The following is a 15,519-nucleotide window of genomic DNA, read 5'->3' on the forward strand; positions in this document are numbered from 1 at the left end:
CAGTGACCCCCGCCCCTGTAGACGCTAGACTTGGAGGAGGGTGGAAAAAGGAGAGATCGGAGCTCGCGGGCCTCCCCCTTACGTCACTTCCGCTTCCTCCCGGGGAAGGCGGGTAATTCGAACGTTTACCTGTCGGGTTGGCGCGAGCTCTGGTGGCGGCACCTGCGGCAGAGGGGATAGAGACCAAAGCTAGACATGTCCGAGAGACGAACCCGGTCCGGAGGGGCCGCCCAGTGCCCCGGTGAGCGGAAGGGGCGCGCGGGAGAGGTGGGGTTGAGCCGTTTGAGGCACGCAGTTCGGTGAGGGACGTCTCCCCCCGCCCCCAACCCGCCCTCGAAGGCTCTCTCGTCTCCTGGCCAGGAAGGCGCCCCCAAAGGGCCTGTTTGGGAACCTTCTCTCTCTTTCCTCAGAACCTGTTGTGTAGACTCTGAGGCCTAGAGTCCTCTCCTACCTCCTAAATTTTTCTGATTGCAGGACCCAGCGCCCCAACTCCCACTCGGTCTCTGCGGAGGTCCCAGCGGAAATCAGGCTCTGATCTCCCAAACACCCTCCCGGAAATCTCGCCTAAGGTGAGCCTCAGGTTCCTCCTGCCCCAGAAGCCTCTGGGCTAATATAGACCTCATGTTCACTCCTCTTCTCCAGGCGCCTCAGGAGGCTCCAGTCAGAAAGCCCATCGTCTTGAAGAAGATCGTGGCCCATACTGTAGAGGTGAGGGCTGAGAGAGGGGTTGTAGGTGGAGAGCCAGGATCGGGAGTCGACTGTGTGATCAACTTGTTGTCTCCACAGATCCCATCTGTTAACTCTCCTCGAAGAAGCCCCCGGGTAAGTTCATTTTCATTTCCTCAGTTAAGGGGAATCCAGGACAGACACTCTAGAGCTGGGGCGGGATATAATGGCTGCTCATGTCTTGTGGCTCGGCTGGTAAAGAATCTGCCTGCAATGAGGGAGACCTGGGTTCGATTCCTGGGTTGGGAAGATCCCCTGGCGAAGGGAAAGGCTACCTAATCCAGAGAATTCCATGGACTGTATAGTCCATGGAGTCGCAAAGAGTTGGACACAACTGAGCGACTTTCACTCACTCACTCATGACTGCCCAGGGAGTTGTTTTTGCTGTATTTTGGAACAATTTGCCTTTGGACACCTTCATATGTTGCCAGGCTTGCTTACTTCCTGCACACTTGGTGCGTTTAATGCCCTAGTATTCTCTACCATTTTCCTTTTAAAGTTGAGCTGGGTCTTACTACTCTTTCTTCTCTCTAGCCTCTTTTTTTTCAGTAACTTATAATGTCTTGAACTGCTTTAGCAGAAGTTATTGTTAAAGGTGTCTCATTAACAGAAGATCTTCTCTTGAAGATATAATGAATGAGAAATGTTACCTGCCTTTGAGTAGCTTACGAGGCTTGTAGTCAACTGGGGAGAAAAATAAGTGATAACATAGTATGCTGAGGACTGTAATAAAGAAAGTAGTAGATGCTGTAAAGATCCCTAATCCAGACCAGGTCACTCGGAATGTTTCACAGAGGTGTTTGAACTGAGTCTTTGAAGACAAGTTAGCAGTGTTCCAGGCAAAGGAAGCTGTGTTTGTAGACACCTGGAGTCCACAAGGAGAAAGCACAAGGTTTCAGGAACAGCACTTTTGGTGTGTCTGCAGTAGACCTTGTCAGGAGAGGGAGTGTGCTAAGCCAGAGCAGATCCTGATGAACTTGGACTTCATCCTTCATTCTGTGGGCAACTTTGGAGAGTCTCATGGTAGTGACTGAGGCAGCCTTGGGTGTTTTAGAAAGATCCTTCTTGGGTCTGGTTGGAGAATGGGTTGGAGAAAGCCTTCTGGGGACTCCAAGACCAAGTAGGAGGACATCAAAGGAGTCCTAAAGTGAGACATTGGGAGCGTGAAGTAAGGTAAAAGCAGAGTGTTGCAGAGTACTGCTGGAGAGCCCCATCACACAGGACTCAGCTCAAAGGATACTTCCTCCCTGAAGCCTTCCGGTTAGGCCTTATGAATAGCCAAGAGTACTTTGTATATTTGTTTTCTTGAGGGCAAACTTCTGTCTCCCCGATGGTGGCCATTCTTATTGGCTGAATGATAGATTCATGAGATATTGGACCAAAAAAGTGTGCAAGGACTTGGATGGCTGTAGGGACTGACAAAGTGGTAGTCTGGGTGACCCTCATTTTGTTCAGCATCCCTTTTACTAAGACTGATGGGATAGAGTCCCCAGAGCCTATAGCCAGGAAATGTGTCATGATAACTAATGTAATTCTTTTAAACCACAAGGGTCACTAAATTTGTCCTGTTTCTCACCTTAGTTATCAGAAAGCTCAGTGTCAAGTTTTGTGAAAGTCAGTTGAGTCTTTATGTATTGGACACCTACTCCATGCAGGGCTCTGCTGAAGGTGCTGGCCATGGGCCAGGTCAACGAGACAGATAAAGACACCTGCTCCCCTGTGGCATGCACATTCTAGCCAACAAGCAAACAGTCAAAATCAGGCGGTGATCTCGCTGGCCAGGAAAGGGGTCACTGTGACAGAGGGTGACAGGCAGAGGTGAGGAGGGGCTGGTCTCCATCCCGTGGTTAGGGACCGTCTCTCTGAGGAAGCAGCGCTAGAGCTGAGACTGGAATTATGAGAAACCAGTGTGTGAACATCTTAGTGCACATGTCAGATTAAGCACGTTCCTGTTCACAACCTTGCCATGGCTCCCTGGGCCTCCCCTTAAATAGTGGCCTGCAAAATAACACCCCCGTTACCTCTCAAATCCCATCAGTTCCTCGGCTCACTCCCTCTCACTTCACCCTCACTGCCCTTCTTGTTCCTTGACCCTGACTGGCAGTTTCACCTCAGGACTTTGCACTTTCTGTTCTCTGCCTAGGACAGTTCTCCTCTGGATGACTGACTCCTTTGCTTCCTTCAAGTGCTACCTCTATCTTGGTGAGGCCTACATTGAACTACACCTATTTAAGATTCCAGCTCACCCCATGTATGCCCCATGCTGTTCTGTTTTTTTTCCAAAGTGCTTAACGCCTCTAACATATGACACGATTCCCCGTGTGGTCTTTTTACCCCACTAGAATGGAAGTTCTGTGGTAACAGGGGTGTCTTCTTTGTTTTCTTCCCTGCTGTCTTCCCAGTGCCTGGCAGGTGACCAATAAGGACTTATTGACTGGATGGACATTTTAGGTCCTTGGGTCTTTCTTGAAGTCAGTAACAGTTAAATAACTGGGAGGCATTCTCTCTTCTGTCCTGCTACAGATCGCTTTTTTATTGGAGAAAGAAAACAACCCTCTTAGCAAGAAGCTTACTAAGGAGGACCATTTCCAGACCTGCAGTGTCCCTGTCACTGCCCCCTCCACTCCTGTGTTATGCCCCTTGAATGCTGAGTCCAACTCCTGGAAAGGAGACTTGGACGCCAGAGACTTGGAAATGTCCAAGAAGGTCAGGCGCTCATACAGCCGCCTGGAGACTCTGGGCCCTGTGCCCACCTCCACCCCAGGCCGCCGGTCCTGCTTTGGCTTTGAGGGGCTGCTGGCAGCTGAAGACTTGGCTGGAGTCTCGCCCGTGGTGGATTCAAAGTTAGCTGAGGTCCCCAGGGTCCCTGTGAAGCCCTGGACCCCAGATACAACTCTCCCTGGAATCTCCCCTCTGGTTGTGAAAGAGAAACGAAGGAAGAAGAAGGTGCCAGAGATCTTGGTGAGTGAGGGGCAGGGGTCTTCCTCTGCTACCACACCAGACACACGGGGAGACACATCAGGACGCAGGCAGGGCCAGGGCTCAGCCCTGGCTGTTGTGGTGGAAAGGCAGTGCCTGCAGAGTATGGGTGGAGATGCACAGCCGACGTGCCCCCTTCGCCACTCACCTGCCCCCCATTTCTCTTCCCCCAGAAATCGGAGCTGGATGAGTGGGCCGCGGCCATGAATGCTGAGTTTGAAGCTGCTGAGCGCTTTGATCTGCTGGTTGAATGAGATGAAATGGGGGTGTCCCTGGCCAGACTCTGCCCTCCTCCTGCTGTACATAGTTCCTTCTCCTTGTGGAAAAGACGCTTGGGGTTCCCTGCCCTGGTCTGTTCCCCACGCATGTGCTGTTGCTGCACATGAGGCTTGTCCTCTGGGGGTTGGTGCAGCGGCGGCAGCCATCCGAGCATCAGAAAGTGGGACCTCCCTGGTTCAGCATTGCATTGGTGTCCCGTCTGTAGTCAGTGACCTACCATCCTCTCCCGTCGCCTCCCAGAGTATCCCAGCCACTTTCCAGTCAGGCCACAGACTAGGGAGCAGGAATCACTGGCCCAGCCAGGGGAGGTTAAAGGGCTGGGGGTCGGGGGGAGAGGGCACCTCTCTGCTCCTATGGGGAAGTGCCGCTGTTCTGCACCAGCCCACCGGAGACGGGTGCGGGGGCCACAGCCAGCCTCGGGCTTTCTCTACTGAGTCACCTCTGCTGGGACTGGGTTCCCCTCCTCGAGCCCATCTAGGTAGCGAAGCTTGGGTTTCCTCTTAGATTCTGTAGATGGTCCGGGAGCACTGAACCCGTGGATTAGAGAAGTCCCATCTTTGAGGAAGAAGCTGGACCCTCGGCCTAGAGAGTCTTTTCTGTAGGAGAGAGAGAGGCCTTGGTTGCGTCTCAGACGGTAAATGTCTACTACAGGGAAGCTGTGTTTTATAGTTCTGTGTGTTGCTGCTGAGATATTGGGCTGATGGAGCAATGGCTGCTTGAGGTGAAGAAGGTGTCTTGAGACAACGTAGAACCCGAGGCTCAGGGATTCTGGGTCAATGCCTGCAGAGGGCCGGGAAGGGGCCCATGGCCAAAGGCGCCCTCTCTTGTTACTCATACCTGTTTTTTACAAAGTGTACAGTCTACTCAGCTCTGGAAGAAGAACTTTGGGGTTGTATGGTCCTGGTGACCTTATTGTTTTGTAAGTTCTAGGAAGCTTTTCTCATGGCCAGAAAGGGGCCAGGTTGATAGCAGCTTTAACTTTCAGCTTCCTTAGCGGCCTCTCACACGAGGACCCTGCCTGAAGTGGGTACTAGGAGTTGAACTGGGGGGGAGGAAGGGGTCATCTCATTGTCTCTGGTGATCCGCATGCCCCAGCCCTTGTTTCTCTTTTCTCAATATTGGCAAAAAGTGAGCTTTCAAAGGCTGCCCAACTACAGCTTCCGCTGTAGCCCAGGCCATTGTACCTTTTGATGATTATGGATTCATGGAAGTAGAAGCTGAGAGGAATGTGGAGGGGCTAGTGGATTGCAGAGGACATCAGGGAAGATGAGTGTTTGCTTGGTTAGGGTCCCTTAAATGGCACAGGCCTGGTGGGTACCAATTAAGCTTTGCAAGGCCTGCGAGCCCTAGGCTACCTGTCCAGTGCTTCATGCTTTGTCACGCTAGCCCCTTTGCCCGGGTGAACCCAGACGCTCTTGAACTGGACCGTACCTGGAGAGTTGTCCTTGCTGACTAGCAGGACAACTCCTGGGAAATGTCTTTGTCCTGAAAGCCGGAAGTCACCCAATGATGTTCAGTTGATGTTATTACAGACTTCTCTCTGTCCCTGAAAAACTAAGAATAGAGTTTAAGAAAACTGGGACTTCTTTTTAAAATTAAAACAAACAAAAAGTTTCTGCCTGTTCATAGACTCTTCTTTTGTTGGCTCAAAGGCAGAGCTGAGGATGTGGGACCCAGGAAACCATGCTTTCTTTGAGTTGGTTGTCCGTTTTTAAGGGGGACTGCCAGCCTGGCCTCCAGTAGCCCTGTGGTAGATCATTCCCACCCCCAGGTCTGTTTTTCTGTCCAGTTACTCCTCCAAGAAGGGGAGCCCCATACCCTCATGTCCCAGGAGGAAAGAAGTCGGTCTAGGGTGAGGCTTCTAAGAGTTTCACTCTTAGCACCTGGACACCAACCCTCCACCCCTCCCTGAGTCCAGCTCTTACCCTGCTTCCTCTCCCTGGCAGACTCCTGTGAAGGAGCCAGTTCCTCACTGGCTCAGCCTGGGTGCTCGACAGCAGTGGGTGCAGAATGCCCTGGGAATCTAGTCAAAGCTGTGATTCCCAGGAATTCTCCCACCAGGCCAGAGGAGGCCCAGGAACATACATGCATCTTTATGCAGGCGGCATACCCACTCTCCCTTACCTCATCCTTTCTGCCCTTGCCCCCTGGTTTTTAGACTAAACGTACCACCTCCTTGCTCAAGACTTCCTAGGGTGTTTTTTGGCTGCCCTGAGTCTCCTTGCAGCGTGAAGGCTTAGTTGCAGGGCACAGGCTCTCTAGTTGTGTGTGGATTTAGTTGCCCAGTGGCATTTGGGATCTTAGTTCCCTGACCAGGGATCGAACCTGCATCCCCTGCATTGGAAGGTGGATTCTTAACCACTGACTCACCAGGGACATTCTGTATGTCTCATGTCACTTAGCATGTTTTCAAGGTTCATCCATGTTATGGCATGTATCAGAGTCAATTCCTTTTGAAGGCTGGATAATGTTCCGTCGTACCTATTGTGTATAACAAAAATGTCTATTAATACAATTCACTTCTGGGTACAATATCCAAAAGAAGTGAAAGCAGGGTCTTAAGATATTTTCACACCCATGTTCATAGGAACGTTATTCACAATTGCCAAAAGTTGGAAATAGCACAAATATCTATCGATGGATGAATGGAGAAAATGTAGTAAATACATTTTTGTATATTCTGTTGTACCTATAAGTTTGATCTTTGGCCCAGGAATATCCCACATGCTGCAGAACAACTAAGCCCATGCGTCACAGCTGCCTAGCCTGTGCTCTAGAGCCCGCGAGCTACAACACAGCACTTGTGCAACTGCTGAACCCGTGTGCAACTACTGAATCCATTCACTTAGAGCCTGTGCTCTGCAAAAGAGAAGCCGCCACAATGAGCAACCCACAATGAGGAGTAGTCCCTGCTAGCCACAACTTGAGAAAGCCTTCGTGCAGCAACAAAGACCCAGCACAACCCCCACCAAAATAAAAGCAGCCATAAGAAAATCACCCTTTGATGACTTTCCATTGTCCATGTAATCGTGTAATGGGTGTTATCAGGTTTCGGCGGCCCAGAGTGTCAACCCCTACAAATGGCCCAACAGCAAGACCCGCTTTTCTCCTTGGGCATGAAGGGTTCAGATGCTTGTTTGCCCTGATCCCAGTGACCAGTACATGCGCGTCTGACCTGAGTCAGCCAGTCAGACTGCATAAGGACCTGGACCAAGGACCAGGAGGAGAGCGAAGGATCGTTGAGGATTCAGTGAGGTGAAGGTCTCACAGGTCTGGTGGCAGCCCTGGACCTCTGTGGTCCAGTGTGGAGATGGCAGAGCACTCCGGTTGGGTCCTGTGGTAGGGTCCTCATGTGGTTCTGGCAGCCAGCATCCCACACCTCTGGCCCTTGGAACTCTTCCTCAGAGTTCCCTGACTCCCCAGTATCCTTTCTTGTTTGCTCAAATTACCCAATGCTGTTTTCTCTTATTTGCAACCCAGAGCCCTGCTGGTCCAGACTGCTTGGCAGGACTCCTGAGGACTCCAGGGTGAGGCTGCTGGCCGGGTCTCCAGTCTGGGGTCCAGAGAGCCAGTGCAGGCCCTGAGCTGCTGCAAGGTCCTCCACCTGCTGAGTTCTGCCTTGATTAGGTGTGGCTTTGGCTCCAGTGTCACATCTGCTCAGTCTTTCCTACCCACCTGTCCCAAGGGTTCAATCCCTGATCCAGGAGGATCCCACGTGCCCCGGGCAACTAAGCCCCTGGGCCCCAACTACTGAGCCCATGGGCCCTAGAGCCTGTGCTCCACAACAAGAGAAGCTCCCACAATGAGAAGATCATGCACCGCAACTGGAGAGTAGCCCCCACTCACTGCAACTAGAGAACAGCCCGTGAAGCAACAGAGACCCAAAACAGCCAAATATAAATAAATAAACATTTTTAAAAAAACCAACTCTAGGTTTCCCAGATATCTGAAAATAGAGCATTCCTGTGAAACCTTTTGTAAACAGAAATGGTGTAAAGTGGAGAAGCAGTTACCTTAGGACACACCAGCTTGCTAACGGGCATAGCATAAGTCGAGGCGAAGCACGGACGCTCACGGTGCTGCAGTGGCAGGAGCAGTTCCTGGTGGAGGAGCTTGGCTGGGCTATTCTGGCTGCTTGGGGTGCGAGCTGCCTCCAAAACTGCTCCCTGCAAAACCAACGCTGAACGCTGTTTTTGCTTCTTACCTTTTTTCCTAAAAATGAGTATTTTCTCCGGTTTCCTAAAACTGAACATTTCTTTCAGTTAGCAAGAACAGGTGCTAGTGTTAGGTCTTTTCATAAAAGCAAGTGGCATAAAGTGAACTTTGGAAAAGTGGGGAATCGCTGTCCCCACCTCCTGTCGTTTTGGTGAGAATGAGAGGAAATGATATGAGTAAAGTGCATAGTACATGATAAGTCTCAGTGAACAATAGTTATTTACAGGTAGACCTGACCACGCCCCCCTTTCTAACTCCCCAGACCATGTGCAGACCTCTCGCACCGCACCTTTAAGCTCACTGTTGGGCATACACATTTATGCGGTAGTCTGAGCTCTGAGGGTGGAGGCGGAATCAGTCATATTTAGCTCTGTCCTGCCAGCGTCCAGGCACATGAAGGATGAAGAGGGGTGATACTTTCTCTCCAGCCTGGCCCATGGCGGCTCACACCCTCCTGGAGAGCTTCGAGCACCCTGGAGGAAAGAGGGGCAGGGTGAGTCAAAAGAAGTGGCACTTGGGTGGCCTGAGGCAAGCATGAGACCTCAGCCTCCCCCATTACTAATCCTGGACCCGACCCCAGGGTTCACAGTGATCCCCATGGCCCTGGGTATAGACTTCACTCTTTTGCACATGACAGCTCCCTACCCACCCCCACCCCTCCCTGCACCTCTTCATCCTGAGTCCTGAGCCCCTGTGACCTGCCACCTCTTCAGGCTGGAATGAAGAGGCTTGAAGGCCTTGGCCCAAGGGTTGAATGGTCCTGAGAAGGCTGCCTTCCCCACTCCCACCCCTGGCCCATGTACTCCCAGCACATGACTGGCAAGTAACCAAACTGACAGCCATCAGACTGGAACTCAGAAAGCCCAGGGTCTGAACCCCACCTTTGTCTCTTCTGAGACCATAGCCAAGTTACTTAGCCTCTCTGAGTCTCGCTTTTCTCTTATGAAAAGTGGAGCTGATTCCACCTCTGTGACCGAGTTGCTCTGTTCAACTGGTTGTCCAGGTTGATGGTCACATGCATAGCTCCTGGTAGAATATGTAATAACTGACTGCTGGCATCCTTATATGAGGTCCATAACAGACTCCCCAAAGGACGGAATTCCTTTTTGTATCCTCTCCACATTCAGGGCAGGGCCCGGTACAAAATCAAGGCCCAGTAAATATTTGTGGAGTGGAATTCCAATTGACCTATTTCAAATCCTAAAAGATGATGCTGTGAAAATGATGCACTCAATATACCAGCAGATTTGGAAAACTCAGCAGTGGCCACAGGACTGGAAAAGGTGAGTTTTCTTTCCATTCCCAAAGGAAGGCAATGCCAAAGAATGTTCAAACTACCGCACAATTGCACTCATCTCATGCTAGTAAACTAATGCTCAAAATTCTCCAAGCCAGGCTTCAACAGTACGTGAACTGTGAACTTCCAGATGTTCAAGCTGAATTTAGAAAAGGCAGAGGAACCAGAGATCAAATTGCCAACATCCTTTGGATCATTGAAAAAGCAAGAGAGTTCCAGAAAAACATCTATTTTTGCTTTATTGACTATGCCAAAGCCTTTGACTGTGTGGATCACAACAAAGTGTGGGAAATTCTGAAAGAGATGGGAATCCCAGACCACCTGACCTGCCTCCTGAGAAACCTGTGTGCAGGGCAGGAAGCAGCAGTGAGAACCGAATGTGGAACAACAGACTGGTTCCAAACTGGGAAAGGAGGGCGTCAAGGCTGTGTGTTGTCACCCTGCTTATTTAACTTATACACAGAGTACATCACGAGGAACTGAAGCACAGGCTGGAATCAAGACTGCCGGGAGAAACATCAATAACCTCAGATACGCAGATGACACCACCCTTATGGCAGAAAGTGAAGATCTAGATGAATGTGAAAGAGGAGAGTGGAAAAGTTGGCTTAAAACTCAACATTCAGAAAACTAAGATCATGGCATCTGGTCCCATCACTTCATGGCAAATAGATGGGGAAACAGTGGAAACAGAGACCTTATTTTGGGGGGGGCTCCAAAATCACTGCAGATGGTGATTGCAGCCATGAAATTAAAAGACGCTTACTCCTTGGAAGGGAAGTTATGACCAACCTAATTCAGTTCAGTTCAGTCGCTCAGTCGTGTCCGACTCTTTGTGATCCCATGAATCACAGCACGCCAGGCCTCCCTGTCCATCACCAACTCCCGGAGCTCACTCAAACTCATGTCCATTGAGTCGGTGATGCCATCCAGCCATCTCATTCTCTGTCGTCCCCTTCTCCTCCCACCCCCAATCCCTCCCAGCATCACACTTTTTTCCAGTGAGTCAACTCGTCGCATGAGGTGGCCAAAATATTGCAGTTTCAGCTTTAGCATCAGTCCTTCCAATGAACACCCAGGATCGATCTCCTTTAGAATGGACTGGTTTGACCTCCTTGCAGTCCAAGGGACTCTCAAGAGTCTTCTCCAGCACCATAGTTCAAAAGCATCAATTCTTCAGCGATCAGCTTTCTTCACAGTCCAACTCTCACATCCATACATGACCACGGGAAAAACCATAGCCAGCAGAGACATTACTTTGTCAACAAAGGTCCATCTACTCAAGGCTATGGTTTTTCCAGTGGTCATGTGTGGATGTGAGAGTTGGACTATAAAGAAAGCTGAGCACCGAAGTATTGATGCTTTTGAACTGTGGTGTTAGAGAAGACTCTTGAGAGTCCCTTGGACTGCAAGGAGATCCAACCAGTCCATCCTAAAGGAAATCAGTCCTGAATATTCTTTGGAAGGATTGATGTTGAAACTGAAACTCTAATACTTTGGCTACCTGATGCGAAGAACTGACTCATTGAAAAAGACCCTGATGCTGGGAAAGATTGAAGGCAGGAGGAGAAGGGGACGACCGAGGATGAGATGGTTGGATGGCATCACCGATGCAATGGACATGAGTTTGAGTAGGTTCTGGGAGTTGGTGATGGACAGGGAAGCCTGGTGTGCTGCAGTCCATGGGGTCGCAAAGAGTCAGACACGACTGAGTGACTGAACTGATACCCGTTTTACAGGCTAGGATACTGAACCTGAGTGCTTGGGGCTGCCCCATCGTTGAACTGCAGAGCAAGACTCCAACGTGGGTCTATGGGTTTTCAGCCTGGAGCTGTCTTCTGTTTAAATCTGAATTAATCACCTCTAATGCTTGGCCAAGGGGACCCTGATGGACTCCCTATTGTGTTACAACTTTCCATATTTCTTATTGTTCAGATACTCTCCTGTATCTCCAATCATATTCTCCAGTCCTTCCTGGTTACTAATTCTAGCCAGGGAGCTGTTTGTGCCTCCCAGTTTCCTCTGATGGGCACCAATAGGCGGGCGTGGCGTTAGGGTTGCCAGATTTAACAAAAATATGCAGGATTCCTGGTTAAATTTAAATGTCAGATAAACAATGAATTTTCTCTTTAATCATGTCCCAAATTCAATAAATAATAGTCTTGCAATACAAGTATGTCCCTTGCAATATTTTGAACGTGATCATACTAAAACAAACCTCATTGTTTATCTGGCAGTCAGATTTAACCAGGCATCCTATATTCTATTTGGCAACCCTGTGTGGTGCATTGGTGCGTAGCACATGCAGACCATGTGAGGCCTGCGTTTGAGGCCTGACAGCGTCTCGTGCTCGCCTTCCACAGTACAACTCGGGGTAGACACTTGTCACAGGCATCAGTGGTGAATGCCACTCTCCACCCTCAAGGCCCCAGGCTTCTGCTTCCAGGGTCTCCTCCTCCCATCCATCTGCCCAGCCAATGGCCCAGACAGTCAACACAAACACCCAAAGATCTCCCACACTAAGGCTAAAATCTTGGCTCCCGGTTCACTGATGCTGACTAGAAATACGGAGACAGAGTTTGGAGGAAAAAAGGAAAAATAGCTTTAATCTTTGCCAGGCAAAGCGGAAACTGTAGGCCAGCACCTCAAGAACTGTGCCCCCAGAAAAGACAGAGGTTTTATATCCTAATGAAAGTCTTGCGTTTCTTTTTTTTTTTCTTTTGCAAGATTTCAAAACAGGGACTTCCCTGATGGTCCAGTGGTTAAGAATCCACCTGCCAATGCAGGGCACTCGAGTTCCCTGATCCCTGCTCTGGGAAGATCCCACATGCCACGGAACAACTAAGCCTGAGCACCTAGAGCCTGTGCTCCGCGACAAGAGAAGCCACCACAATGAGAAGCCCCAAGCACTGCAGCAAAGACCAGCCCTGGCGGCCACAACTAGAGAAAGCCCACGTGCAGCAATGAAGACCCAGCACAGCCAAAATAAATACATAAAATTTTAAAAGAGAAATAGATTTTTTTTTTAAAAATTTCAAAACAGCCACAGCTGGCATCAGGCAGATGGTAACTGGGGTTGGTCTTTTCTGGTTATTGGCCCGTGACCACCTTTCTGAAAAGAAGAATGCTACGAAAGAGTATAGGGGGAGAAGCGTGCTGGGTGCAGAGTGTAATTCATGTGGAGTCACAGAGTGATTTGCTTTGTTTAGCTTTGTGAAGGACAAGTCCAACTACAAGTTGTTTGTTAGCAGGAACACTCAAGAATACCCAAGACTGCTCAACTATTTCAGGCCCGTTCGTGCTGATTCCCCAGCCTGTTCATTGTTTCCTTATTTTTCTTAGTTATCGGCAAAGTCTCGTTCTATTTTTGCTGCAACAAATTCCCCACCATTACTTCATTCCCTCCCTATCAATGGAGGAAGGAAATCATGCATCGTTCTCACATGGCTGAGGACAAAGCTTCAGTTTTATTCCACTTGACAAACACCAGGTCTGTGGCCCAGGGACCCATCTGTCTCCTACTTCAACTCTTCCTTGTCCCCTGGGGACCACAGCCCAGGCCTGCTCACCCCGGCTCTCAGTGGGAGCACCCCATGGCTGAATGTGTCATGTCCGTTGGCATCATCCTGCCCAAGCCACTTCCTCTTTTGGATTGCCCTTCTTCCTTCTCTGGCCGAGACACCCCACTCGTAGATCAAGCAGCACCTGCTGGTGGAGTCTTCTGGAGCTCCTAAGCCAAGTGGCCCTCTCAGTCAAGGCTTTCTTTACAGGCTTCTGGATGGCACATGTCCCTACCCAGTGGGCATCTGAGCACCTAGGCCACCCCTGCCCCCCATCCCTGGAGGCTTCTGGCCAGAACTCTGTCACAGTCATCTATCTGTGTGGTCTCAGGATCCAGCATAACGCTTGGCTCAAGGACAGAGTTTGGGGGACCAGTGTTTACTGGAGACCATTAACGTCAGAGTGGATTGCATTCTGTCACAATCATAAGTCATCGTTCACTCCCCTTTCCTTGTATTTGGGCCCTTTAGACAGGTTTCTGTTTTTCTTCTGGCTGTCAGTCGGCTACTGTGGACCTCTGTGTGAGTTACTTTTATTTCTTTTGGAGATGTTTCTTTAGGCCTAGTTTTCAAAGCAAAGTTACCAGGGACACCTTGCATTTGCAAGAATTCAGTTGACAAGATACCGTTACTGTATAGCTTTGGTAGGGTTGCCAGATAAAACACAGGACACCCCAGTGAAATTTTAATTTCAGATGAAAAACAAACACTTTTTAAAGTTCGAGTGTGGCTTGTGCAATGTTTGAGATATGCTTGAAAAAATGACCATTTATTCTGAAATTCAAATTTCACTGGGTGTCCTGTATTTTACATACTAAATCTGGCAACCCTAACTTTGAGGGCAGAGCTGGTGGTGGCAGCCGCCCCAAGAAAACCAGGGGAGGCTGGAAAGGGGAGACCAGCGGGATGTTGTGGGTGGCTCACCAACTGAGTTACCATCTCCCTCAGTGTCCCTGGGATGGACAAACAGCCCACTTGGAGCCCGAGGAGAAGTCAGTGCTGCCACCTGCTGGGGAGCAGAAGCCAGAAGACACTCAGATCTCCGGGGAGCCAGACACAGAGGTGACAGGACCTCCCGAGGCCGAGGGCGGGGGCGGGGGTGGGGGGCTGGAGAAATTCTTCTCCTGCTTGGAGGGAGGTCTGAACCCCTAGCCACTGTGCCCATCCTCTTACTGTCGGGTGTGGGAGGACCCCAATTCTTGGGTGGCCAGCCAGCCTCATGCCACTTCAGTCACCAAGGCACCCTCTCTGCCAAAGCCATCTTTTTCAGATTCTTCAGAGCAGAAGCTGGACCAGGAGCAGGGAGCCAGTGCCACGTTCCTGTTTACACTCCTGACCGCAACCGCAACCGCGACAGAGCCCGCCAGCGACCCTGCAGAGTGAGGCCCTGTGAAGGCAAATGAGGCGGAGGGAGAGGGGCCAGAGGCTGCTTCTCTGCCATCAACATTCAGACCTGGACCAGGACTCATCCCTGGGGCGTGTGTGGCGGGGTGGCCCAGACAGGACTGAAGAAGCCTGGGCCTTGGCTGGGATCCCCCTCTGCTCACCCCACCCTCCCCAGCCTCTAGACTCAGGTGCAACCCTCACTGTGCACCCACCCAGGGACTTGGAGATCCAGGAGTCCCAGTTCCTGGATAAGGAAGACTGGGGCCCGCATTGGACCTCAAAGGAAATGCGCCATTTGCTAAATGTTTGCCTGAGGTGAGCCAGACAGGGGCATGTGGGGACAGGGAGGGTGACAGGGTTTCCCAGAATGGAGGGCAGGGCCTGGGCCTTGATGTAAGTTGGCACCTTCACTGGGCCCTCTTCCTTCCCTTCTTCCCTTCCCTTCTCTCTGTTCTGCTCTGGGTGACCCCCTTACTGGCCAGTAGGTCCCTTCCCTCTCAAGCATCAGTGGCCTTGTATGTCCTGTCCCAGAGGAGTGGGGGCCACAGCCCTTTCCCATCAATGTGCCCATGTGGCCAATTAGCGGGCAGTCTATGACATTGCCTGCAAGGGGCTGCCATCTTTAACTGTCCAAGAACTTGAGGGGTATTTTGGTCTGTGGAGAAAGAGGATGGGGGTGGTCTGTTCTCTGGATGTCAAACTCTGGAGCTTAGGTCTGCACAGTCCCATGGCCGCTTGTCTATCAGAGGCAATGCCAGGGTCCAAACTCCTCCTGGAGACAGAGGTCTTGAGGTGGGAGGAGTGTGACAGTCATTCCCCAAGGCTGCAGGAGATTCCCACAGCCATGGATCTGAGTGGTCGACCCGTATTCATCTACAGCTGGCTCAGGAGCTCAGGCCAAGCTAATTCCACACAGAAACCACACAGAACCCTGCCACAGCCCCCAATGCAGACCAGAGGCGTGAGCAGCTAGCCCAAGGCTCCTTGAGAGGGTTCCCAGGCCCGTACATGCAAGGCGGCAGCCGGATCTCCCCTTGCTAAAGAAAAGAAGCAGGATTCATCTCCCTCTAGGTCCCC

The 15,519-nt window shown here is 50.7% G+C and overlaps 1 protein-coding gene across 2 annotated transcripts; it reads left to right on the forward strand.

The window, feature by feature from the left end:
* Positions 1-105: 105 nt before the first annotated feature.
* Positions 106-7,869, forward strand: CDCA5 (cell division cycle associated 5). Of its 2 annotated transcripts, XM_088832414.1 has the most exons (6): positions 106-241; positions 475-569; positions 643-708; positions 787-822; positions 3,250-3,687; positions 3,879-7,869. In XM_088832414.1, exons 1-6 carry the CDS (start codon positions 196-198, stop codon positions 3,957-3,959), a joined length of 762 nt encoding a protein of 253 aa, XP_088688540.1. In that variant the 5' UTR covers positions 106-195; the 3' UTR covers positions 3,960-7,869. The 2 variants fall into 2 exon arrangements, with proteins under 2 accessions (XP_088688540.1, XP_088688539.1); XM_088832413.1 differs by having other exon boundaries at positions 643-822.
* Positions 7,870-15,519: the final 7,650 nt, after the last annotated feature.

This window comes from Moschus berezovskii, chromosome 25 (genome assembly GCF_049115385.1).
Source record: "Moschus berezovskii isolate FMDL1 chromosome 25, NW_MosBer_1.0, whole genome shotgun sequence".
In the NCBI taxonomy this organism is placed as follows: Eukaryota; Metazoa; Chordata; class Mammalia; order Artiodactyla; family Moschidae; genus Moschus; species Moschus berezovskii.